This window comes from Venturia canescens, chromosome 5 (genome assembly GCF_019457755.1).
Source record: "Venturia canescens isolate UGA chromosome 5, ASM1945775v1, whole genome shotgun sequence".
Classification (NCBI taxonomy): domain Eukaryota; kingdom Metazoa; phylum Arthropoda; class Insecta; order Hymenoptera; family Ichneumonidae; genus Venturia; species Venturia canescens.
In genome coordinates this window covers 8,260,541-8,287,400 of record NC_057425.1, presented here as the reverse complement: position 1 = coordinate 8,287,400, position 26,860 = coordinate 8,260,541, and the positions used below count along the sequence as shown (strand labels likewise).

Genomic DNA, 26,860 nt, shown 5'->3' with positions numbered 1-26,860 from the left:
CAATTCAACCATTTGCTATGAAAGTTCCAACAGAAAAACCGAAACTCGAACTCACGATATTGCAGTCGGAGCCGATTGCAAGAGCGTGGAATTCGCCACGTAGACTATTCCGTTTTTACGAGTGACGTTGAATATTTTCGAATCCTGTATCGTGAATACCGCAGCTTGATTCGGCTTGAAAAGCGGCTGAACGAGGCGCGAATAAATCGTCGATGATCTCGCGATCGTGACGCTCCCTGGAAATGATATCGGCCTTTTCGTCGGCGGGGAAACTGTCGTTGGCGAAGCGTGGTGTTGGGGACCGACGAATGATATTGAAATGTTGACCTGCGAACGTGCCAAGCAAGCAAATATAATTATGCGACGTAATTTGTGTGATTTAATTATTTGCACTTTGACGAAGCAGTGAATAATAATTAGCATAAAGTTTGTCGGCTAATTTGGTAACATTTGTTACGGCAGTGAAATGGTATTTCGAGTTTAAAAGTTATCGAGAATTTTCATTTTCCAGTTTCGTGCTTTTGAGCTCATTTCAATGAAAATTTTTCGTTTCAGATAAATTGGAGTCGGCAATGGCGAGTTTTGACACAATTCTCCTTCTTTTTTCTTCAGATTTCATTGGATTTCCGGAGAATTTGAGCAAGCGGATGAACTCGTTAAGGATCCTCCGGCGGAGACGAGCAAAAGTAAGTGTTTCCCGAAGCGGAGTATCTTCCGCAGATTAACAGATCAATAATTCACGCGGGCCATTATTCGGTTATTAAAATCCACTCTGTCGAGTCCTCGCGTGGCACAGGCGTGGCGATGTGATTTCACGCGAGCCCCGGAAAAGCTAATTGTCAATTAATGGAGAGCGAGTTTTTGGGCGCACGAACATGCGGAATTGAATGTCGCGTCGTCTGAACCGCGTCCGGTGTTCGGTCCACCGGAACACGTCGATTTTCATGGGAATTTAATCGACGACAATATTTCCGGTGGCCCGAATCGCGAGGAAGAAAATCCGTCGATGATAAATCGCGCCCGCGAAGTCTTTGGAGCTTACCGATTTTTTTCCGTAACCGGGGAGGAGACTCTCGTCCGTCACTTGCAGGATGACTTTGTACGGAGACTTCGGCAATAACGTCGTTCTCGCGAAAATTCCTAAAAACCCAAAAGAGTGGTTTTTGTGACGTTTCAGGGGTTATTTATGAGGATAAAAATGGCAAACTGAGAAGAGGGAAAACGTGACGACGAACTCGCATAAATCGCTGTCGATGGCGGCTCCGGTCTTGCGTAATGCTCCACCGACATCGTGTCGTAAGTTATGTTCAAAGCATTTTCAGTGTCACCCAAAATTCTCGCCACGTAACGATTGCTCGTGATGGAATCGGCGTCCTTGAACACCAGTTCGTTGCTGTCGAGTCGGTGCCCCTATAAAAATGATGAAAATCGTGATTCGATCGATTCAGCCTGGTTGATAAAACGTTGAAACTCGTATGGGACACGAGTCAATTAATTTTTTCAACTCCTCGTCGAAGGTTTTAAAGATTGAGTAAAAATGTTCGAATTACATTTGTAGAAGGGGCAGTAAAATATTCGTTTACAAGTGATTACTTTTTTATACAGTTTTTTATGGCACTTGGATTATTTATGGATTTTGGGTCTCATAAAACTCGAATCAGGGTTTTATCTTTCTTTCGCGATTCGGGAAAATTGCTACAGCATTGAAATACTCGGTGAAAGGCCCCGGGTTTGATTATTCTTTCATGAAAAAAGGCGCGAGATAACATTTTTCCGTTAGGAATGATCCCGAATGACGAATGTTGAACGAGCAACGGTTTATCGTGCTCGTTCGTCATCCTCGAATATATCAGAGAATGGAAAAAGCGAAGGTGAGAGCATGCAAGAAAAGGGAAGAACGGGAGCCCGGAAAAGCTCTCGCTCGAGATCGAGCGCCATGAATGCTCTTCCGTTTCCGGCTACTCGCTCTCCTCCCTCCGCTCCTCGCAAATCCTTCTGAATACCTTAAAAAAAGGATATTTCTCCGCGAAACAAACGATCTCTGGGCTTGACGCAACCCTCGAAATGGTCGCGGATCAAACAAAGGTCAAATTTGCAAATTTATTTCGCGGTAAAAATCCCAGAAATTCTCAAGTTGAAACCCTCGTCGCCGGGCAGTCAATTCAATTTTTACAAAAACAATTTTTTTGCTCATCGTAAAATGTGAGAGTGAAAAATGCGTTTGGTTGAAGGATATTCAAATAATTTTCAACTCCAGAACTCAAAAGTTGAATTGCCCTCGTTCGATTGAACAAAAACATTTTTTCACAACTCGAACAGTCAACTTTTCTACGAATCCAAGTAAATTTCAATGACGAAAGAATTTTGTAATGAAAAGTCGGCTCGAATGATCTTACCGCAGAAAAATCACTCAGCAAAATTTGTATCGTTTTGTTGATCTGAGCGATCGGTGGATTGTCATCTTCGTCGAGAACATTGACGTTGATATTGGAGTCTCTGACGTGTTGAATGCCGGTATTTCCATCCCAAACGACGCAGCGAACTGCGACAGTGATGCGAGGTCCTGGACCTCCAGGAAACTTGGAAGTGTCGCGATCCAGTGACGCGTTAGAGTAAAGTTCATCGTCCAGTATGTGAACGTAATTCGTGCCTTGGAGAGGGGACAAAAGACGACGTGAAAAAAGGTGAAAAACAAAAACAACAATGACGGTCCCAAGTTGGTAAAGAAAAGGCGAAGAAATCCAGGAAAAATCTAGCAGAATTCTTTCTTTCATACCATTCAGCAGCTCGTATCTGACGATGTGAAGTTCTGGACAAAGCTGTCGATATATCGAAGGTCCGATTTTTCCGAGCATCGTGGCTGGCTGGTTTTCATAGATTTTGTAACGTGCCACGTGCCAGAAGCATACATCCTGACAGAGGAAAAAGAATTGAATGAAATTCAACGAAAAACATTTTTTAAATGAGAAAATGAACATTTTTAGCCAACTTATTCAACGAGGAAAAGTTTTTTATGAAAAATACTCCAAATGAAAAACTTGAAAAACATTCAGTTAATGGAAAAATATTGTAAACACTGAGGAAAATCTGTTAAGGGGGGTCTTGCTTTAGAAATTCAAAAAGTCGATTGTTTTCGGGATTATTTATATAGTTTCAAAAATATAAAAACATTTTTTAAATGTGAGAAATACTAATTTGTACACGCTTTATGCGCAAAGTCTCATTGTCGAAATTTCTCAACTGCGTACAATGTGGAGATCGTAATTATTGTCTGCGACAAAAATTCCAAAGTTTTTTTCCATTTTCATATATTTTCCTTCCAAACGAACCTATAAAAGCTCGGAAAAATTTTGAAATTCTATATTTACAGCGCGTTGAAGTGATATTCTTCTGTAGAAGCATTTTTTTTCAAACTCGTTAAAAATATATAATTTCACAATTTTTTCGGGCTTTTACAGATTTTTATGGGTTTTTTTAGATTTTATTTCAGTCTATCCTCAAAACATTCCCGAAAACAACCGATTTTTTTGACTTTCTAAAGCAGGATCCCCCTTAATCGATTCTGACGAGCTTGATTCGCGTTCGACAAAGCACAATCGGGGCTTATGGCATGATCGTGGTAGAACGAACACCATGGACAATTGGCTTTACCTGTACGTACTCCGTGCAATTAATCCTGTTGCTCTTGGCGACGATTGGTTCAACGGTAATTCCGAGTATTGCTTCATCGCTGCCGCGTTCTCTGGCTTCGACAATCAGGGTTTTCGTCGCCCCTGATATGGTACATGAAATCGATATTTTTTGCTCTCAATCCATCAAATTGTTTCATTTGTAATTATTTCGTCGATCTTACGACACATTTCCAAAGATTTTCTGGCAATTTACTGAGGAAATCGTGCTCCGGTGACGAAAAAATGGAATGCAATTGAAGTTTTCAGTCGAGTTTCAATCGAAAGAGGAAGTAAATGAACCAACCTTTCTTGGGCATCGAATGCAGCACAATGTCGCCGCCGGTCCTCGAATCGAGGGAGGCGAAACTTTCCCTGGGCGACGCGATATTATATTTTGGTTCTTTGGGAGCACTCGAATCGTTTCTGAGAGTTCTCAAGCTGAGTAGTACCAGTTCCAGGTCGGATTTGCCCTCGTCTCCAGCCAAGTAGGGCAAGCGAAGGGTCAAGTTCGATTGCGGGAAGTACAAAGCTGTAAAAGGAGCAAAGTTTTTTCATCAGTTTCCTTTCCCCACGAATTGCTTGGAGCTGGGATTTTCTTCTGTTTAATTAACACTGAGAATCTTCAGCCGAGGGAATCGAGGAGGAAAACGTTATTTGCAAATCGTTTGCACCTTGTCGGGCTTCTTTCTGGCGGTAAACTCAACTTCCTCACGCTTTCAACCCTCCAACTCCACCTGGTCGCAACCAACCCCACGGAACTCTACGCTCGCTGTAGATTACACATAAATCAGGGCCAAAACGCCTCCGCGTACTCCCGACCCCCAACAGATAGTTCGGTATTTCTACTTTCGCACGCTCACGTTTTCACCTCTTAACATTTAATTTCTAACTACGCGACGCCGTTTCTCGTGACGCTTTCTTCGTTTATTTTACCCTTTGAGTCTAGCCGCGGAACATTTCCAATTAAAGTTCACGAAAAACGTCGATAACGATGCTCGCGATACGCATTTTAAGGGGCTAAAATCCACGATCAAAAATAGTGCGCTGCCATTGGCGAGAATTCAAACTGTAATTCCATTTTATTTCATCTTGATGAGCAAATATTTTTTAATTGCTGTGGACGACACAGAAAAGCTGATTTTTGTCCTTTCGTTGGAGGCAGCTCGTCGAAAACGTGGAAAAATCTCTCATGAAATATTTTCCCAGCACGTAAAAGTAAAAAAATTTTACTTTTTTCAATAAAAATCCTGTAAAAAATGAAGCTCGTGATTCTACTGAAATTTCCCGAAATCGGGATAAAAGCGGCTGAATTTTTTCTTGCTTATCAAGCAATTAGCATACCGAGGGATCGCTGACTCTGCATTATTCCCTGGAATTTACGCCTCGTGGCATAAATACCCTGCGTTTTATTCTCGAATATTGATGTTTCGTGAGAAAACTCGGTTGGAGGGATTTTCGAAAAATTCATGCGTAAGCAGTTTTGTTATTTGCTCCATTTTGAGGGACGTAAATCATTAAAAACGCCTCAAAATCTCCCCTTAGAAGAAGCTCTGTGGGCTCCGAACATTTTCCAAGTTTCCTGGGGGAAGAATCGAGCCGCCAATCGTTTGACGAACTTCGTTTCTCCCCATTTTAATGGAGGTTCACAGTTGCCCGGAAGTGTTTCCGAAATTCCAGGTAAACAGTAACCATTCGAAGATTCTCGGTTCGATTATCGTACCGAAATGTTACGGAGCGGAGTATCAATTTCCTTGGAGCTGCGAAGTACCTTCTCGCTCGCTGCGCTCGAGTTTAGAGTCACGTTCGCGTTAACACGAGATAGAAACAGCAGAGCGAGGGCCGAGGGTGCTCGATATCGGCAGACATAATCGTAAAGATGAGAAACACAACCGAGTCTCATCTTACGATAGTTTCGAGGCGAGCTGATACATAAAGCAAAATCGATTTTCCGTAAAGCTCGTCGCCGCAGCGCGAGATGACGAAGCGTGAAATAAAGTTTTCCCGGAACTTTGAAGACGTGTCGTGCGTAACGACGAGATGCCTCGCTCCGGTGGGAGAGGCGAGGGAGCGTCGAAAAATTGTATCATTTTTCCGGATCAAAAACGATTCTCCAAACTGCTCTCGATGCTCCCGACAACTTCGGACAAAATATTGGAAGAAGAAAAACTTGGAGGCAAGAATTCTCGTTGAAGTGAAGTCAAAATGACGAAAATAATTCCACCATTCCGATTGGATTCCTCCGAGCAATTCCATAATCCAAAGATTGCTTCCCCCCCCCCCCCCCCCCCCTCATTTATTTATCCCCCAAGACCCCCCATGCCAGCTCGACTTTTTTAATCCGCAAAATTGCCCTCGTCTGGGAGACTCCCGCAGTTAAAAGTCGTATAAACCCCCATAGCAATAAAACACGCGCGCGATGAGAGCATTGAGAATGCATTTCTCGCTTCGATCGAACGACTCGTCGATGGATATAGTCGGAGGTTGATTTTATGGGCATGAGTATAATCGAGACAAAGTTCAATGTCGGGCATCGTCCGCCTGTGCATAGTACTGCCAAGTAAACAGTCGTTACGTTCGAAATAAACGCTTGTACGTATGTACGTGGGTATAAACACGGAGGTAAAAATATTTGACGTCAGTCAAGGTGAGCATACGAGGATGATCGATATTTTCAAGGCAGTTAATCGTAATTAGAGTTCGCGTGTTGGTTGGCAGTTACAGCATTTACTTAACTTTTCTTGCTCGTTCTCATTTCCCCCTGGCCTCTTCCTCTTTGCATCATTAGCCAAAGTTCGATCGAAAACTCCGTACTGCAAAAACCATTGGCATAAACGCATATCTGACTAAATAAATGAATCTCCCTGGGACTCTCTTCAAAAGTCCGAATTGAGTCCTCGATACAACGCGCGAATCACCGTTAAACTCGGCGCACGCGCGCCCTCGTAAATTCCACTTTCCGTCAATGTTTTCCTCCTACGGTAAGCCTACGTGGCGGCGAGCTCGTTAAAGATGGAATGGCGAGGAGAAAATACGGTCGCAATAAAATATGAGTTTGGAGCGATCAGAGTTGCTGGATTTCCTGAAAAAGGAGCCTCGATTTCGAATTTTATACGAAAATAAGCAACGACGAGGTGAATTTTATTACAGTGAAAATTCTCGTACGAAAATCTCCCTGAAATTAAATCTAATAAACACAAATGTGCGTTCTGAATTATGCGATCCTTCGCGAGTTCGAGTCTAAAGGGCCGACGCCCAGGATTCATCGCCCCCGAAAAGTTTCGTTCCGCAAATGCGAGTAGTTCCCTCGCCCCTGAATAAATAACGATTTCGGTCGAGAGTAAACACCGCAAATGGACGCTTCTAATTCCCAGCATGTTGGCCGCACTCAGCCACGGGCCGGAGTGTCCCAGGGGAGCGATGCACGTAACGGCGCCGAAGTTTTTGAGCCCCTGGAAGCGAGATGAACGTCGTTTTTTTCTAATTCTCTTCGCCAGTGTTACGACCGGTCGGATGCGGATCACGCGAGAGTCGTCGAGTTAACCCTCGGTCGCGGGTTATGAACTGCGTGACCATCCCGCGCTTGCCGCGGGCAGGCCAACCTCGCCGAGTCAAGTTTTACACGCTCGTGCATATACGTACGTGTTAAGGAGAGGAATAAGTAACGACGCGTACACGTGACTCGCATATGTAAATCTTGGCCGTAAGCACATGCGAAATAGTGCATCAAGAATCCTTCGCGTGCAGAACTTGGGGAGGCCACGAGCAGGCGAAAATTTGCATATTCAGGGAGGCGAGCCGCGCCGCTAACGTTGCACGAAAACATGCCGAAAGCTGATACGTCCTGACACCAAGATTTTCTCGCTAGCGCGCATCACTCTCCGCTTCTTCCTTCCCCACGCCTTAAATCTCCAGTTGACGTAAACAAATGTTTACACCACTCGGAATAAATCTGCGGAAAAGTTGAATGGGCTGCGATGAAACGATGAGCCTGGAAAACCTATGGAAACTTTCGGCTCAATATTTTTGAGGAGCTTCCGCGTGAAAACTTTGATTCGCAATCTTCTTCCTTTTGTTGAAGAAAAACTGTACGAGGTTCCTTGCAACTCCAATTCAACTTTCGTCCAAAAACCATCGGAACGGGCCCTCGCTTTTATTCGTGAGAATTTCCGCGAGAAAACTCCGGAAAACGGACTCTGGCGAACTTTTTTCCTTGGATAAATTTTTCCGCGCTAAAGGTCATCGAAAAAGGCACACCTTCGGCCCGAATAAAAATATTCATTGCGACCTCGAGTCTCTCGACGCTGTAAAAATACCGAGCTCTTCCCCGATAACGATTGGAAATTATATCGCTACTTTTCTCCCCGAGGCTCGAATCCTTACTAAAAGTAGCACGCGGTCAGATATTTATTGGCTCTCGACAGCAGTAACGATACCGATAACTCAGCTCGTTGTTGGAACGGTAATTAGGAAATACTCGTGAGAAGAAAAAAGGCTTTAGGATTTCCTGCTTTCCGTAACTCTTTTCTCTCCCTCCGCGTGCGGAGCTTTATGGAGGGTAAAAAATAAAGAAGCTCGAAAGCCAGATGATCTCCGAGGTGACTTAAGGCCGTCTTCACATGGGTTTAGCTCCCGCACGTGGGCACACGTAGAAGCGAAATATACGAAGGGAAACTGCAGTCCGCGTTTTGTGGATCGTGCGTCGGGTCACATTCGGCGTCGTAACCTTTGTTAAGCTCTTTTTATCGTGGCATTAAAACGTTAATCCGTTACAGAGCCTCTCCGCGACTTACGATGTTTCGAGAACTCCCTCTCTCGGCGCAGATCCATCTTCAACTAAATTCGTGGCAATAATACTAAGCCGCAGAAGGGACTGAAGCTTGGAAGGAAATGTCCGAGTGAAAAGACGAAAGCACCACTCACGTGCGAGCTTTCCTGCTCCTTTATCACCCACCGAATCGTCGCTTTATCTTCCGGGTGGCCTGCTTCCCGGAACGGCCTCTTCTGGCCTGCAAATCTCTTTTTCATGCAAAACTTTCAATAAGCTGAAAAAAACGTTCTTCGTTGTACACGAATGTTCTCGAAGGTGGTCCCCGCTGGGAAAAGGAGCGATATGAAGAGCGTCTTTTGCATGATGCACGCGTTCTTTCCTCAAAGGATCAAGAGCCTTTGCTCCATGGAGCTTGAAACTCGAACATTTTCTCCGTGTCACCGGTTTTCCTTCTTCCCCGCACACGCTACCGAAGAAGCTTCCTGCTGCGTCTGCTCGGGAGCCACGGAACTAGAACAGGTTGCTCGAAACGAATTCTGTTTTATGTCTTTTTCAATTCCCCCCATAAAACCCGATATTTCTTCTAATTCGCCCCTCCGAATCTCGCCTCGTCCAAAACCTACGAACTCCTAAGCCCTTCGCTGCGGACACTCGAGCTAAGCCCCGCTAACTCGGCGCAGAGAGTTGTCAAAACGGGAGAAAAGGGGGCGGCAATGAGCCTTTCTCGTCGCGGCGAGAGCGAGCGCCGGGACACAGGTCGGAGCGTCGAAACCCTATCGAACATCAAGTTACAATTCCCGAAAACAGAGACCCGAAGTGAGAATTCGACACCGAGCGAGAGCAGGGGCAAATGCAACCTTACAAAAGTCTCCCCGCGGAGGAAAACCTCGCGTTTCGTTCCCCCTGCACATTCAAGACGCGGAGACACGAACGCATTTATTTATGTATAAAGTCCTTTCCCTTCATCGCTCGCTCCCGCGAGGGAGCCCCTGAGAGTCGATGTTCGAATACGAGCCAACGAGAAACAGATCAACGAGGCAAACAACTTTTATAGAACCGTACGGGGCTCTATGAAAGCGGTTTGCTCCTTAAATATATACGCGAGTGTATAGGGCGAGAGAGAAAAGCGGATGGAGTCACACTTTTAGTATCGTTATCTCACACGAGGCCCCGAAAGCTTCTCGTGTTCTTTCTTCTCTCCGCGTCTCAAGTGTGCACTGAGAAACATTTTTGGTTCATAGTACCATATTTGCATGTTTCCCTGAGGTGATAGAAATATTTTTATGGTAACGCTCATTCAAAAAAATATGATTGTATTTACTATATTTTATATGTCGTTTACATCAAGCGCATATATTAACAGCAACAATGGCCTTGCCAAAAATATATTGTGTACATGTCACCAAATAATAGTAATACTTTTTACAATCAGGTATTGTACTCTCGACTATATGCTCATGGTACACTTGGCAAAGATTTAAGGTAGACCACGGAGAGGAAGGATTTTAACAAAAAGAAAGAATTTCAACAAACCGAAGAACATTGATTGACCTAAGTGGGACTCGATCCCGGGACTCTTGGAGTTCGAGCCTGGAGCGCTATCCACTGCGCTACCATACGTTCTATAACTAGGAAACAAGCAAACGCATATATAAGTCGTCATCACGGTTTATATAGAAGTTTTGTTATTTTCAGCTATAAAGTGTGTGGTAGCGTAATGGATTGCGTTCCAAACTCAAATTCCGAAAGTCTCGGGGTCGAGCCTTCCTCTGATCGACTTTTTTTTGTCGCGTCGTACTTTTACTCAGGAGAAAGGTATAAATATCCCTTGCGGTATGGTTGACTTAACGATAATAAATAATCATCAATACCTGGAAGCACAAGTCTCCGCAAAATTACAAAAATTGTTCCTATCATGGAATATTATGATAATGCCCACTGAATCATAGATATTAATTGCAAAATGGATGGTAAAATTCAGTAAGGTTTATCCAAACATGAATATGATACAGTATACCATATTTTTCATATCCAAAACGACTTACTTATAAAGTTACATGCATTATCTGATCATTGTAAAGATTTTTACCATGATTGTTAGTTACTTTTAAATAACACATGGTCATCCACACCATAGAGATCATATGTTTTGATGATCATGACAGATATAGTTCATTTAACTATGGAAAAATTGTCATAACAATATTTTTTGGTACATTTTACCATAGAGGTGATAACCATACGTGTATAGTAGCAGTAACCACTGCTTTTTTTCTCAGTGTGTTTGGAGAGGAGCATTATGCGTTACATCTCTAAATATAAACTCGGCGCCCGGGCTTCGACGTCTGTCCGATTCCCTTTTGTCTCGCGATGTCTCTCACGAAGCATGAAAACAGCCCGCGCGGGGAACTTTAATACCATTTTGATGCTTCGATATTCGTACGCGCATCCGCATCGACGTATGGATCGTAACAATGCAGAGGAAAAAGGGGGCAGGAAAAATACGGAGACTTGCTAGCAGGCTCTGTAAAAGCGTCGGAGCCAAGTGAGAAAAAACACTCGCGAGGCACTTGGAACTCGTGCAAAGAATAACATCGCGTCTGTCTCTGGGAATATAAAAAATGAAGGATCGGAGAAAAAAAGGACGGGGGGAGACAAAAATTCTGGCATTTCGTCGCTCACTCGCTGGGAGAAAAAGACGCGTGCGCGCCGGCTCACAGGTGTCCGAACTCGTGATCTATGCCCCCGTCCACCTGCTCTATACGTTTGTGTTTCGCGTCCAAGTGATTTAGTGCTCTAGGGCCTCGAGAAAATGAGAAACATGCTGCGAGACAAGAAAAATATCATGAAAACAGCGGCGTCTGCGTGTACAACCGCCTTTTTTCAAACTTCCCTCTCTCGACTCGACTTCCAAATTTTTCATTATGTTTTTGTAACCCTAAAGAGCGGACGCTAGTTTTTGGACCCTTTTCCAACTGACTATTCAATTATGGAAAAAAGTTTTACGAGTTACAAATCGTCGACTTGGTTCCTCCCCGAGAGCAGCGACATTAATCGATCGCTGCTTTTTTCACGAATCTTCGTCGAGTCTGAAAACATTTTCACTTCCATATTTACCGGAAGAATAATCGGAAGTACTTTTTTAAGGGTTCCTTCCGCATTTGCCAGCGATTTTGAAAAAATATGAATTTCCGTCAAATTCTTTTCACCATTTCTCAGGCTTTTGGATCCAATAATCTCGAAACGATCAATCTTCGATATTTTCTCAAATTATACCGATGCACGAAGATACGATTATATTCAGCGTGAAATTCGCTGTAAAATTATTCGACTGCGGGGACGAGTTAACGAAATATATTTATTCCAGTAACGCACTGTAAAATTTTTCATATTTTACGGAATTCTCAGTTTTATACTAGTAAATATTGGAAATACTGAAATTTACGCCTTGACGCAGGTACCGATCGCTCGTTTCCGAATTTCGTAGCCCACCGCGCGAGTTTTGTCTTGAAAAAAAGAAAACCGTTCGTTTTAAGAAGAAGTTGAACGTCAACTCGAACGACGAAAAAAGCGCGTCATTTTTTCAAATGAAATTCTCTCCGCGTGACATTTGACGAGAAAAAACCAGCCATCGAGTCCGACGTGCCAAAGGGCACGAAAATTTTCGATTTTAATGCAATATTTTCTTGGCACATGATCGTCGAACTGGCTTATCGATTGGTTAAAAAAATATGTGTATCGCCTCGCTTTCCCCTCGTTCCAAAGGACACACAGCAGTTTTACGTGCTGGACGGTTAAGCGCGTGGGTGTGCATCGCCAAACAACGCTTCTTCACTTCGATATGCCAGCAGCTCGTCTATATACATTTCAATATCCATCGACATAGATATTCGACGTATGAATACTTGCCGCACGGGAGATGGAAAAAAGAGCGATAGTGATGGACGTGAGCTTCACACACGTTTTCTTCGTACAAATATTTGTACACGTGTACAATTACGATCGCGGGTATTACGAACGTCTTTAACCGTTTCTCTCTCTTTCTCCTACCTCCGCTTTTCCTCGTCGTTTGTCTCGCTCGAGCCGGCGGTTGATGACGGACATGGGCTGGAGCGTTTTCTATTGTGATCTTTCTCTTTTCCTGGCGCCAGACCAGTCCGGATCGACACTCGCGGGTCGATCATTAGAATTTGAATATGAAAAATTTCACCGAATCGCGTCGCTCTTACTTTTTTGGCGTTTTTGGCCTCGCTGACGAAGATTGGCACTTTTTTGTTCGTTCTCAAAGAATAAAGTTCTCACGAAACAACGAATATTCGAACGCTTTTCCATGGACGAAGATTTTTTTCGAAAAAAGGGCTTCCCTGCTCCCGTCCAAGTTTTTACGATCGATGCTATCACTTTTTATCTTTTCGCTCGAAGCCACGCAGAGAAAAAAATGATCGCACTACTAAAAGTAGCTCATTACACGATCGTTGAAAAAGCTCTCTCTCGCCCCTGATTTTTGCAGCGTCCTCCGCAAGCCTGTTGCAAGGGTACCGAAGCGGCCGCCGGGGCAGTAACTCTCCTCCGGGTTACGGAATACATGCACACACTGGCCAAACGAGCAGCGGACTCGTACGATTTATAGGCGGCGTAATCACTCCGACATAAAAACTTTAATATCCCTCAGGCGATGAGGATTCGTTCTCTTTTTCTTATGCGGGGAATAACACGAGCGAGGATCGATACTGACGACGCTTGAAATTCGACGTCGACGATCCCGGCTTTGTATCTCATTTTCGGATAAAAAAGCAGAGAAAAAACGCTTTGTATCCGTCAAACGGGGGCGATCCAAGCTTCGCTGTGAAACGTTTCCTCGCAATCATCGCGGTAACGCGCAATCCTCACAAATTTCCAATTATTTTCGATGCCATAATGTCGATAATTGAACTCGCCGAGGCCCGGGCGACGAGGTGGGCGATTCCGGGGAAATTTGGAGCGCTCCAAAACGAGAACATGGCTGTTGGGGGGGCGTTGAATGAATCGGCGCGTGGTGAGGAGCGGCCCGCGGGACAGTTGGCGCTCGCAGAAACACCGACAAAAATCCCTTCGGCAAATCACTTTGCAACCGCGTGCCTCGATCTATACGAAGCAAATTCGTGGATACAAAATAATTTTTTGGGAGGATTAGGAAATGGATATTCCCTGGAAATATACACGAGAGTCGATCCGCACGAGCGAGATTTCCAAGCGAAAATCGTGACGTTTGATTCGAGAGATTCCCTCGCCGGAAAACCGCTTGACGGACAACCGCAATGGCGCATTTCGCATCCGGGACTCGCGAGAGCTTCTCTCGGCCTGTATTCGTTCTACACGCGGATAATCCCACGGCGTTTATTCGACTTAAAACACAAATCTGACTCTGACGAGAGCTAATTATATGTTGGAAATGCGAAAATTCATTTTCGTATATTCATTTCACTTATTTTGGAAAATTCGTTTTCGTGACGATGCACATATTTTTTTCCAAACTGGCGATATCGAGTTGGAAAAATCAGTTCGAGTCACTCAAGTTCACCGAATCGTATTCGAGGGCCTCCACAAATTCTTAGTTCCCACGCTTTCAACAAAACATTTCGAGCCCCGAGGTACGGCGGTGTGTTCGAAAGCGGATATTGCTTTTCCTCGCTTCTCTCAAACTTTTCGTTTGTTCAGAAAAAACGACACTAGTTCTTCGATTGGAGTTTACAGTTGTTTGCAGCTCCCTGGAATCCATCGAAGGGCGGTGTCGAGGGTTACGCTCCGCGAAATCGCGTTGAGCCGAAAAAAAATCGTTTTAAATACACTTTGAATTGACCTGCTGCCGTTTGGTCCTGATATATTTGCTGCCATTTATCCCTCTTCGTTTTAAGATTCCACGTGGTGTTTTGCCGAGAGTTTTTATTAGCCACAATCTCCTGAGCATTTAATCAAAGACTCGAGCAAACGCGTCCCAGTTTTTCTCGCCCCAGAAACGAGGCTTCGCTCCTCTTTTTCATCCCCAGCTTTCGCTGAGGTCAGCGCGACAATTTTCCAGTTTTAAACTGCCCCCTCCTCGCCGTTAATTCGTCTGGCTTCGCCGAAACTGGAAGGTGTAACAGCGAGAAATTCGAACCGAATAAATATTTGCATTTGTGCTCGAATAATCGAGCAGCGAGTGCTAATGAAAAAGTCAATCGAAGCACGACCCTGCAGAACCATTAATTCGATGTTGCTTTCGAAATAATTAGAACAATACGATTCGAACCAAATTTGCGAACATTATTAACGAGCCTGACGTTTTATACGGTATAAATACAAACGGCAAAGTGAATTGTTGGCCGGTGATTTTGCTCGTAATTTCGAATACTCGATGAAAGGAAGACAGAGGGATGAAATTATAAATTGATGTGACAGGAAGCTCGCGATGAATAGTGAGGATCATAAAACGAAGAGGGTTGAATTCTCGCTTTACATCAAGCCCACGCGCGCATCCTTTCGATCTTTCCAGCTCAGCCGCCTCGTTCTTTTTATTGTTTGCCAAGAGAATGAAGGGATGTCGACGCACGGACGTTACTTTGGCTGGTGCGACAGGCAAATGGCAGAGTCAACAAGGGTCGCCGGAGAGGGAGTGAGTACACATTTAATTTTTGTTGTAACTCGAGTGTGGATTTTTATGAGGCGAAAATTATTGTCGTTTCTTTGAAATGAGAACGAAGAAATCGCGACGCGTGATCGTTCCATCGATTTCTGGAGCTCTTGGCTCTCAAATTCTCGTCCGCGTCACGCCTCCAATTTCCTCTTTTCAAGTATGTTTATGAACGTGTCACAATTTTCCTTATCCGTTTATTTACGTTCCCTGAGGGTCCATGGAAAGTGTTTTTTGCGTTTTTTATCCAGCCCCACGAACCGCCGCGTGTTTACTCCGAGGAAATGAAATTTTCTCATCCCGTTTTTAGCGCATTCTCTCATCAGCGTTTACGCTTTTGCGCGCCCCTCGTCGGAGCCTCGTCCTGGCAACGAAGTGGATTTGTGCCACTCGAAAGGCGAAGCAGGATCTGATGAGGATCAGTAGTGCGAATCAACGAGGGGTCGGCCTCGTGATTTTCCAGTGCGTTCCCAATAGTTCGCTGGCATTCATCGGAGCCTGCCAATCGCTTTTGCTTCGCTTTCTCTTGTCGAGTCGATGCGCCGAGACGTCACTCGACCGAGCAAAATCAGCTCGCGGATCTTCTAATCCGCGAGAGAAACGCGCGGTTCCAATGCGAATGCAAACTCTCTCTTCGAATCCTGCTGGCCCAGTTTACTCAGTCGCAGTTGCTCTACAACCGGAGCAAAACCGTGATTGAGGACGGGTATTCGGCGAGAGGGAATTTCCGACGGTCTGGATGAGCCACGATAGCAAACCGTCGAGGAGGGTGCTGATAAATATTTCTTGCGGCCCACGTCTGTGGCAGCTTCCATTTCCGGCCAGCGATTGGAAAACCTCAAAATTCACGGAGCGCAAGTTTCCCATTCCGATTTGGAAGTTTTTTGTCATTTTGGAGTATCGATGGATGCGCGCGTGTTTCCAGCGAGTGCGCGTTTGAGAGGCTCGACAACCAAGTTTTTTCGATGCCCTGACTTTTCGCTTCTTTCTTCACACTCGGCAAAAGAAGTCCGCGTAAATCGAACTTCGATGAAACAATCATAAAACTGCCCGCAGCGGTTAACAAAATACGAAACCGCGCGATACCAAAAATTGTATCGAAGCGAAAGTAAGCCGATAAAGTGAAGATCCTAACGAACGCTTTCCCCGGAGCGAAAGCAGGAGTCGTCGCGTCCTTTTTTCTCCCTGCTGCATCGTCGAGTACACACGTCCCCGATAAAACGTGCGATCCTAGGAGTGTTATTGCCCCCAAGGCTCCAAAGGGGCTCCAAGAAACCGGTTGATTTCCACCGGGACCTTGAGTCCTGGTCCATCGCATAGGTTTGCAGAAAGTTCAAAGGACGAGAGCAGGCGAATTGACGAGGGAGCGGAGCACCGAAATTAACAATTCTATTGTAAAAACGCGTGTCACGCGAGGCTCGTTGCTTAAGGGAGTGCGGTCGTATTGAAACTTCTTTCCGGTCGCGTTGCTTCAGGAGAATGAATTAATTGAGAAAGGGATGATAAACAAAGGCAGCTAAATCTAGTCACGGCGATTGAAACGAGGTGCGTTTGTTCACAGTGCAACGTTCACGGACACTCGTACGCACACAGAGGTAAAAACGTGTGTTTAATTTTTGGCACGTGCTCGACAGAGCACAATTTTTCCTCTCGCAGACATGTGTTTTATGCGGTTCATTAAAATTCATAGAATTTTAATTCCACTTTGTCCACCCTCGACATTTTTCTCATTGATCCATTTGCCTGATATTTTTTTATTTCTCTCTATATCTGTAGAGTGCCCTCGTCGTCGGTGTGTGTATTTGTAGTGCGTGATCGTGAGGAAGAAACAGATGCGATCCATCATAATGCGGCCAACGAGGCAAGCATAAAATACACGAGTTTCTCGTTAGGAGGAACCAACGCCTTTTGGCCATGCGCATATAAATATAGACCTCCATTCACTCGTGTTTAGGAACTCCCGCCGCGAGTCGATGTACGTGTGTATACTCGACGGATTAGAATATACTCTCGGTAAATTCGCACGTTTCAACGTCTTCAATCAAATTAAGGTCAAAGTCGCACTTATTTTAGAACTATAAACTGTCTGTCTCTCAAAATGCTTTTCGATCAAGGTCCTTTCTCTGGCAACGCTAATGTTCCATGATATTTTTGTGCCCGAGCCAATGCAGGACTGGAAAACTACTTGGGAATATTCAAATTTATCTCCTGGGCGGAGTCGCTTTGAAAATCTTGAAATTTCTCATTCTTTTGACAGAAATTTCTTTCGGGCTTTCAATCAAAGCTCTTTTTCGCACTCGTGGACTCTGGGATTTGAGGTTTCTTTGATTATTTCATTCTCGAGGCACGAGGATCGATTGCAACTTTTTTTCTGTGAAAAAAGTTGCAATCGATCGTCTGCTGGGTTTTTCTACGTACAAAACAGAAATTCCCGTGGCGGAAACGCCAAGGATGGCATCAATTAATTAGAAGAGTTGAGCTCACTCGAGAGCTATTCAATTAACTCCGCGGTGAAGAGTATTATAGGTAAACCGATTGTATCTCGTTGTGTTTCAGTGTACACTTCTCATGTTGACGGGAACACACCGCAACGTTTGTATCGAGGATGTTTGAACTTTATTTAGTGTCAGAAGAATTGAGTCTCGTAATACTTGACCTTTTGATCCTGGCTCATTCGTCATTGCTTTTTTCCTCAAAGCAAATGAGGAAAAAGCACATATGAACGAACGTGTAAATACGAAAATTGAATAATTCGCAATTTTTATGATTTTGGCTCTCAGATGATAATGAGACTTGATGAATGTTTCTCTTTCCACTCGATTTTTCTTGGCCCTGAATTCATCAAGGAAAGAAAATTTCACTTGTAAATGAGCTGTGCACACCTCTAAGTGTCATTTTGTAATAAACGAGTGAAGTACTCGCTGCTAACCTCGCGGAACATCATTATTTCCTTTATTTGGGTTATTAGGCGTGGCGCTCATAACCCCAGAGACCTCGCACCGTGTACCCGTTCACCCACGTAACATAAACAAGTTACACTTTTTAACGATGCACCTTACCACTTAATTTTCTAAACGACCGAGAGTTTCAAAGCCTCGAGTTACGCTCGCGTCCCTTGCTCGGAGAAAAACGTCAATTAATTACTGGAAAATATTTAATTGGCCGTTGAAACCTTTTAGGAAAATGGCCGAGCCTTTCGACGAATGAATTAAAAATCGAGCGTCCAAGGAAGTTTTTCATCAGACTTAATCCCTTTATTTTTTCATTACGAGTGTCCAAACAACGATTATCGAAAATTGGAAAAGTTTGCGCTTCTCATCTGTCAAATTTACGACTCTATCGACTCGACCCAGTGCTCTTTCTACCTTCTAACGAAAACCGTCGCTCAAGTATCCATAAAATCAAGAAAATGTTTATACTCTTCAGTGTAATCGGGAAGAAAAAGATCTCGCGATTCGTTTCGGACTCAACTATACCCCAAGTTTTGATGAAATCCTAAACGTCTAAAGATCCTGAGTCTGTTCCCACTGCCACAGTTCCCTTCCAACTCACTATACGAAAACTTTTAATTGAAATTTCCATCAAAGGATCGCCGGATTCTGCTTAAAGATGCTTCTTTTAATCTCGTCTTATCTTCCACCGATTTCGTTTTGTGTTGCACCACCCGTGCAGCCCAACGCACAGCCGATAAAACAGCGAAAGGTAAATGAAAAGTTGGAACAAAAATGATGAATCGAATATTTCGAAAAAGCAATCTGACAAGACCGAAATAGCACGTAAAGCCCCCGAAATCCTGATGGAGTATTTCGAACGTGTGTTCCGTCGTTCCGCGTTCGTGAAAAATGGCTTTTGATGGATCGACTGTACGATCTGGTTGTTGAGAGTAATCGACGAGCGAGAGCTGCACACGTGGGCAGTAGAATGGTCGACGGTTTACGATTTAAGGGGCGAATGACAACGGATTTCGCTCCTCTTTTTATGTCCAGATGCACCGATCCTGCTGACCTTTCAGGAGGAAAAGTTCGCCGAGGTGAAAATGTCTCGATCTCTCGTCCCAACAGATCTCGCGGGGACCAAATACTCGCGAACTCAGAAATTGGAGTTTCGGTATCTCAACGAGATCGTTGAATTCCCGTCACGTTTTACCGACTCGGGCGAATTATGGAAGACACGTAGCGACTTAATTCGAGGAAGTTTGCATAACATCGACGATTCCAAACGAAATAACGAGCAGCGATACAAACGTTCGGGGGGCTGAAGAGCCAAAGATTTCCATCGATTTTATCACCTCCGAGTTTTTCTCCCGTTGCACACAGCTTTCCGGAACGAGGTTGAGGGACAATCTATAGCAACGAAATCACGTTCAAACACTGCCGGATATTTCCGTACCGAGTGCGCGCGGTGGCTCGGACTAAACAAACAGTTCGTTTGGACACACTCGGCAGAGACAAGGCCGCGAGCTGATCCATATGTTCCCCAGTTTTCAGGTGACCGTGAAAGAAACGCGGTAATCCTCTCACACCGACTCCAAAGGTCACTGATTTATTCAGCGTCTTATACTTTTATTTGTCCTGCCAAAAAATAAATTCTCGTTAATCGATCTGCAGCTGATGAAATTCTGTGAATTTCTGTTGAGAATTGAAACAGAGGATTACGAATATTTAATCGGAAGGCGAAATTTCGTTTCAGCGAACCCCCCCCCAAAATTCAATCTTTATTCATATTTTATTTACTCTCGTGCAGCATCGACTTTAATGAAATTTCGTTTCCTATTTACCATCGCGTTTATCTATGTGCTTTAATTTTCGAAAAAACAATATTTTCCCAGAAAATTTTCACAGTCGTGCACAACTCCGGAATCCTACTAACGAATTCTCGAAGCCTCGAGCACTCCGAAAACCCCAGGCAGAAGCTACACTTCGCACTGCACTGCCGCATTTGAAACTTTGTCGTTGTTGTTGCTTCGTAGGAAATTCGATAAGCCCCATAACACTCTCTGACATCGTGCTTGAATTAACTACCCTCGTTTATGCTCGCTCATTGCCTGCATATTATATTCCAAACATTCCCAGCCTCGTCGGCGCAGAGTCTTATTGCTCCGGACTCCACCGTCCTCTTCGCTCCGATGAATCTCGAATTGTGTCTTCCAAGGGACCAGTGACTCCGGGTCGGCCAATACTTTGGCGAGTTTTCCCTCGATGTACCGGCCACGAAAGCTGAGCTTAAATTCTCCAGTCGAAAACGTTGAACTTGATGAAAAACGTGGGGGAAGAGTGCGGAAGGAATTGCTCGCCAAGCAGTTCGGAAAGAAGCTCAAAGTGGAAGCTTCTTCGAGCTACTTCCAGTTCGAGAATCGATAATCGAGCACACATTTCTTCTCAAATAAAGGAAAAGAATAGCACTCGAGAGATACGTTAGCGATCGGTCAAGCGAGAGCTTTCGTCGATGGCTCGAGTTGGGCTTTCCCGACGTAATATCGATATGGGAATTATTAAAATGTAGAGCAAGTCGGTGAGTTATGAAGGGTAAATATTCTCGAGCTTTGAGCGAGCTCATCGTCTGACTTTGTGTTTGGAGATTGCATCGACCACGAGCTTTTGACACAGACGCTGACAGGATTCGTGCAAATATTTGCAGCGGATAGATTTAGGTACGAATGCACGTTTGCCGATGTATATTCTCTCGGTTAATACGCGAGTGTAAAGCCGCCGCAGTCAGGCGGCAACCTTTTGACCGAGGTTAAGGCCGCGCGCGTCCGACGGAATTTGCACGCTATCTAGAAATGATTAGTTCGAACAGTAGTACAAACGCTCGTCGTTCTGTCTGCGAGCTTATATTTCGTTTGAAAATAAAATACCGATGAACGTGCATTGGCGACGTACGCGAGCACCGAGTATACTCCTCAACAATCGATACGTGTCCGGCTAACCCAGGACACGAGCTTTCCTACATCACGAAACCGCAGCGCAGCACCGCTCCGTTTATCGTGTCACGTATATACATTAATAGTCACGAAACACTCACGCAACTCACTATCATTCCACGCACCCTGCTATCCCCAAAGTTCCATTCTAATTGCGGTGCTGGGCAATTTTCTCGTTCCTTTCTATACCAACATTTTTCTGGGAGTTTCTCTAATTAATGGGAATCGTCGAACAAATCCGAGTATTTGCTGAGAATTTTCAGTCCGCGGTGAGCTCGCTTGTTCGGGGGTCGCGAAATCTTTGCGTTACTGAGTTCCTGTGCGGCCACTTTTAATCGGTTATTTGTAGCGCAAATTGAGCGAGTTGAGGTAGTTCATGCACGAAACAATTTTCTTAAGGAAGTCTTGAAATTTCCACAGAGTTTAAATGCGTAGTCGACTGACACGCATATTCGTCTTATTGGTTCTTCAGACAAACGTGCTTGAATATGAAGAAAAATGTACACGCTTATAGACACTATGCGTAAAAAATCGTTTATTTTTCCGCATATAACGAACGAACGCTTCTGACAAAGTTTATGAAAAATTTTCACAATAACAATGAATTATAGAATGAAGGTCTGGAAAAAAATCGAAAAATAAAGATATATTGTCTTAAAAATCGAACGAAATTGGTAATGAGCACTCGCGTCACCTCACATTTGCTTATTTCGGTATTCTGCTTCTTCTTGGTTTGGCCCGCATCCCCGTCACAGCTTTCTGTCTTTTTATTAAAACTTTTTTCTTGATTCATTTTCCTTTGCATTTTTCCTTTGAGCTCTCTAAACCGATTTTTTACATAAAAAACTGTAGTATTTTAGCCAGGGACGAATGAAATTTCGGGTTCGGTCAGTGATGGATCCCCGTTTAATTATCGGCTTGTTATTTCATTCGCTAAAAAATAAGTTGGAAAAATTTATTCACAATTTCGAATTAATAACTCTGACATTAATACTTTAAGCTCGTGGCTGTGGGGCAATGTGAAACAAACGAAATTTAACCAGTCGTTTCATTCCGGAGATAAATTTTCGATTTCCCATGGCAGAATCGCCATAAAAGATAGTAAAATAATTGTCGTTTCGTTCTAACTTCAGAAACGCGTGTTTAGTTCGAACGTCGATAAATTAGCTCGAGAAATACGATTCGTCGAAGCTTAACCAGTGCGTCGGCGTTCCTGGTTTCATTTAATTTAGTGAATTTCTATTATTCCTTTCTTCAGGAAGACATGCGGAAGTATTTACGAGTAAGATACGGTGTGACACCGAGTTTTAAATTCAGATTGTTTGCGTCTTCGAGCCCAGTCGATTTTCGTTTAGTTTACGGCTCGTTGACCGTTGCGAAATAACGTTAAAAGTATTCGGCCAACTCCAGAATTCGGAGGTCTTTGAAACAGCGTTTCTCAAAGCTGCTTTTACGCGATCGGTTCAAAGAAGGTGAGGAAAAAGGGAGTCGAGAAAGCGCACGGAAATAATTTATTTCAGCAACAGAGAGTCCGCGAGCTCAAGCTCACAACGTGCACCTCGGTTGAACGCTCGCCACATAGTCAGAGAAGCAAATACGAAGACCTCCGCATTAGGCGGAGGGGAAAAAAGGAAATTTAAAAAAAAAAAAAAAAAACGAAAAAAATGAGTTACCTCGAGGAAGGGAGTCTCGCTGGCGTAGAAAATATAAAGGTGCGGAGGATAACGGCCCGGACGGACTTCGTTAATGGACTCTCGCGCCGAGAGGGAGCGAGTTTCGAGTCTGTACACCGCTCAGTTTGCTTAATTGCCGGCATTAAGATTGTACGAAATGAAAAATATGTACAAGAGCCGCTAAAAGATCGCGAGATCCGACCCGCACCAGAACCAGACTACTCGCTGCCTTAAGAAAATGCATTTATTTATTATGCAAGCATATTATCACAATATATGCATACGTTACACGTAGACATGTACGTATTTGAATAAATGGGTGTGTACGCCCGAGCGAGCAGCTAATCGGTGCGCTCTCGCTCGTTTCTAATTTTTCTTCAAACTCGTTTGTACTTCATTATCGCGAAAGATCCACTTTAATTTGTAAGAAATCGAACTTATTTACTCCGCAATTATATTCGCGAACGGTTTCGTCCGGGACGGTTCGATGCTTAAAATAAACTGCAGGGGAAACGCAAGCATTTTGAGATTCATCAGTTTCGTTGAGTCTTTCTGAATTTTCATTCTGATATATTTGATTTTCAAAATTTCTTAAAAACCGTACAGTCTGTGAAAAATTGAGCACTTGGTTCAATTTTTTTTCCAGGTTCTTTTATTCAGTTCTGGAAATTCAGAGCAACGAATACGAATCCATTTTGATCGTTGACTGGGAGTCAGGACTCTCAGGATGATCGAATAATTCGAACAATTATCGAAATACTTTTCAATCCTTCCGAGCAATTTTAAACTCTGAGTGTTTCTAACGTAAACAACATTTTTCTCAACTTGTCCAAGGACATCGAACACCGAACGAGCTGAATTGAAATCAGAGCTGACGAGCAATCATCTCCCTCGAATCTGTACCAGAATGCCTGTGTACGCCTCCGCACAGCGGACTCTGAATATTCGGAATGATTCGAAGGCTCCATTACCCCGAACTAATGGACTCGGTGGAGAGCTCAGAAGCTAAGCTTAATTAGTGCGCGCCGAACGGGAGCAGGGTCCCAGCAAATTCCTCATCGAATGTACGCAAAGGAAAAAATTGAATGGTTTTTAGTTCTGTTCGACATTACGTAGATAAATATCCGAAATATCGCCTGCAGGGCGGCCAGTAAACTCCCACAAAAAATGTCCACCGTTCTTCTTTCGATAATCGAATAAGTTTATTCTGCTCGCTGCGACAAAAGCGGCTCGGATGGGGCCCCGTGGATATTTGCAGAGGTTTAGGTCCTCTCGGTTTCCACAATCGTCAATATGACGCACAGCTGCAGCATTCGTTTCTCTGTACGCGTCTGTGGGTGTGTGTGTGTGTGTGTGTGTGTGTGTGTGTGTGTGTGTGTGTGTGTGTTTGTGTGTGTTTTTTTTTCGATAAGCGATCCCAGAGAACTGCAACCGACGAAAAAAATGTCTGAGCAACGGGTTATTTTTCCAACAGACTAGACCATTCACACAGTATATTCCACGAGACCACATCCTCCAATCGATATCTTTTCGCAGCGTTCTCCCTTCGGGCTGCTCGTTTTTCTCACTTTTTCCTCTCCCCATCTCCCTCTTTTTTTTGCTTCCTCATTTTTTCTCTTCCTTCCCGTTCTTTGAGTCTCGCAGTCTGTCGTATCGTCTCTTGGCCCTCGCCTTCTTACTACCGCACTGTGAGTCCTTCCGCCCTGTACGTTTGTTGTGATAGTGAGATATGAGTATAGTAGACACAAAATGAAAGAGCCATTCATAGTGGAGATCCAAACAACGCGTGCCTCGTTTCTTCGCTATGAAGCCTTTTCTTGACCTTGAAATCCTGCGCAGCGGAAGTCTCCGAACGCGGGGCAATTCGGCTCTCGGGAGAAATTTTGAAAAAAAGCGAAGACGGAACTCCGTTGCGACTGATGGAAGGAGCGACGATTCGGTTTTTCCGAAGCGACTCGGAGCTCAGGATTTTAGAGGCAAAAATCCGAGCTCCCCCGGGCTCGGGACAGCCAATTTCAAGGGACGCGGAGAGAAAACGGAAGTCGAAATGACAGTGGTTCCTTTCATATGGACGGGAGTAATACGCGTCGCGGTCTCGAACATCTGGAAAGCCTCGTGCAATCGGTTAGTGACCCTATCGCGCCCGTTCACGATTTTATCGTCACCTGGAGCTCACACAACTCACGAATCGACACACACCGAGTCTCCTGTAAAAGGGGGATAAAGTACGTTGTCAATTTGAATAACTCGGTGTACAGCGTCGGTTTTATTAGCATATCTACACATTTATCTATTTTGAAGTGTGTGGATTCGTCGGTGGGCGAAGTACAAAGTGGTCGGGGCGGTTCGCACACTCGTGGGCGCTATTTTCCTTATTATTATCATGATTTTATTGATACACATAAATGAATATAAGCGGAATGAAGCGATAGCTCGAGATTAGTTTTCGGCTGCTGTCATCGATACCGAACATCGTCCCTCCCTTCAACCCTCGAACGTCCTAAATCAATGTCCCTCTATTCGCGCGATAAGTTATCTCTTCGCATCGATATCCTCGGCGCTCAGGCAGATGATTTTTTCCGGTGAAGCTATACCCTCGTCTGTGTCCGCGCTTGTATCTTCCTCTCACTCTCTCTTCCTCTTTTCCGTACGCTTCACATTCCTCGAGGAAAGTAAAGCGTAGTGGCCTTGTGCTTCTTTTTCGATTGTCCAGCACACGACGCAAGATCGACCGTGGCTCTTTCACACCCACGCGGCCTCGAGGGCCGCGCGGTAAAACGCCATATTTAATCGCGTTACTCTCGTGACGTTATCGGACAACGTCACTGGATCACGAGCACAGTTGCCGGGAAGAAAAGTCACGATATTGTGCTGCCCTGCGAGCGATTGATCCAAGTTTATATTTACGGAATCAATTACGTGGGAATATTGCATCGGTTGTAATCGGGGCTCTGAATCCGGTTGAATTTTTTAAGTACAGAAAATTATGGAGAGTTTGGTTTCCTACAAAATTTGCAATTTCTTTGAGTTTTCGTCGATTTTTTAAATCAATGCAGCCACAGGGCGAATTTCACCCTGCGAGTTTCTGCCCCCTTTTTTTACGTCGGAGCCACCGTTACTGATTTTTTGCTCCCTCCCACATACTCGATACCAGGAAGCTCGGAACGCTTTTTCGCACATTCTCGATACATCAGTCGCAGGGATTGTTCTGCTCGCGCGCGAGGGTAAGGCCGGAGGGATAAAGACAAAAAATAATCGCGTGTCCCACAGCAGTTAACCGGATCATTTTTCTGGTGAATTATGATTATAGTCACTTTGTATATACCACATCAATCCCGACGAAAAATCTATGTTTACGACCTTTCAGACTCGCTTTAGACGAAGGATTTACCAACGTGAAAAGCCAACTTGCCTTTCAACAGTTTTACGAAATTTTGAAACGTTCTGGCCGAGGGACTCTATACTAGAAACGTCGTATGAATGTCATATTAAGGGGCCTACAATAATTAGAATTTTCAAAAAATCGATTTTTTTTATTGCATTTTTTCGAAATTTAAAAGTATCACAGTCAAATTTTATAAAAATCGGAGCAGTCCAAGTTTACTTTGAGTTTAAAAGCGTTTGCCTGAAAATTACGCTTTCGGACGGCTCGTTGATAAAATCTCCGAAACTATTCGACCGATCCTTACCAAAATTTTACCACGTGTTCTTTATGACTATAGCTATAGCGCATATTATACGAATTTTGAAATTTTGAGTGGAACAATTTTTTTTTGCAAAAAACGATGAAAAAACGCGGTTTTTCGTAGTTTTTGGAAAAAATGACCGCAGTTTCGTCATTTTGGAGAAAATAACGAATCGTATGATATGCGCTATAGCCACTTATTTGCTGAAAAAAATTTTTGTGTTTCTTAGGCCTAACACTTTTTATATCCATGTTCTAATTTATACAGGTCAAAAAAATTCGTGAAAATAGTCTTTTTTTTGCCCGTATAATTTGGATAGACCCCTTAACGTAATGTCAAGACAAATTTATTTCTTCATAAGAAAGAGATTTTCTGAGAATCGATAAATCAACGAATCTAAGAAAAAAATCTTGTTCAGATTTTTTAAAACTTTTTTATCTAATTGAATTTGCATCCTAGAAAATTGTTTTTTCGTATATTTTTTCACTTA

The 26,860-nt window shown here is 43.9% G+C and overlaps 1 protein-coding gene across 1 annotated transcript in view; it reads right to left on the bottom strand.

Moving 5' to 3' along the window:
• Ret (Ret oncogene) overlaps nt 1-26,860 on the bottom strand; it is a 45,831-nt gene that overhangs the window by 12,299 nt on the left and 6,672 nt on the right. The window contains exons 2-8 of the mRNA XM_043418537.1: nt 3,976-4,200; nt 3,652-3,773; nt 2,777-2,912; nt 2,397-2,650; nt 1,236-1,410; nt 1,043-1,140; nt 56-327 (exon numbers count right to left, since the gene is read on the bottom strand). Coding sequence (XP_043274472.1) covers nt 56-327; nt 1,043-1,140; nt 1,236-1,410; nt 2,397-2,650; nt 2,777-2,912; nt 3,652-3,773; nt 3,976-4,200 — 1,282 coding nt within the window. The remainder of the gene's footprint in view (nt 1-55; nt 328-1,042; nt 1,141-1,235; nt 1,411-2,396; nt 2,651-2,776; nt 2,913-3,651; nt 3,774-3,975; nt 4,201-26,860) is intronic.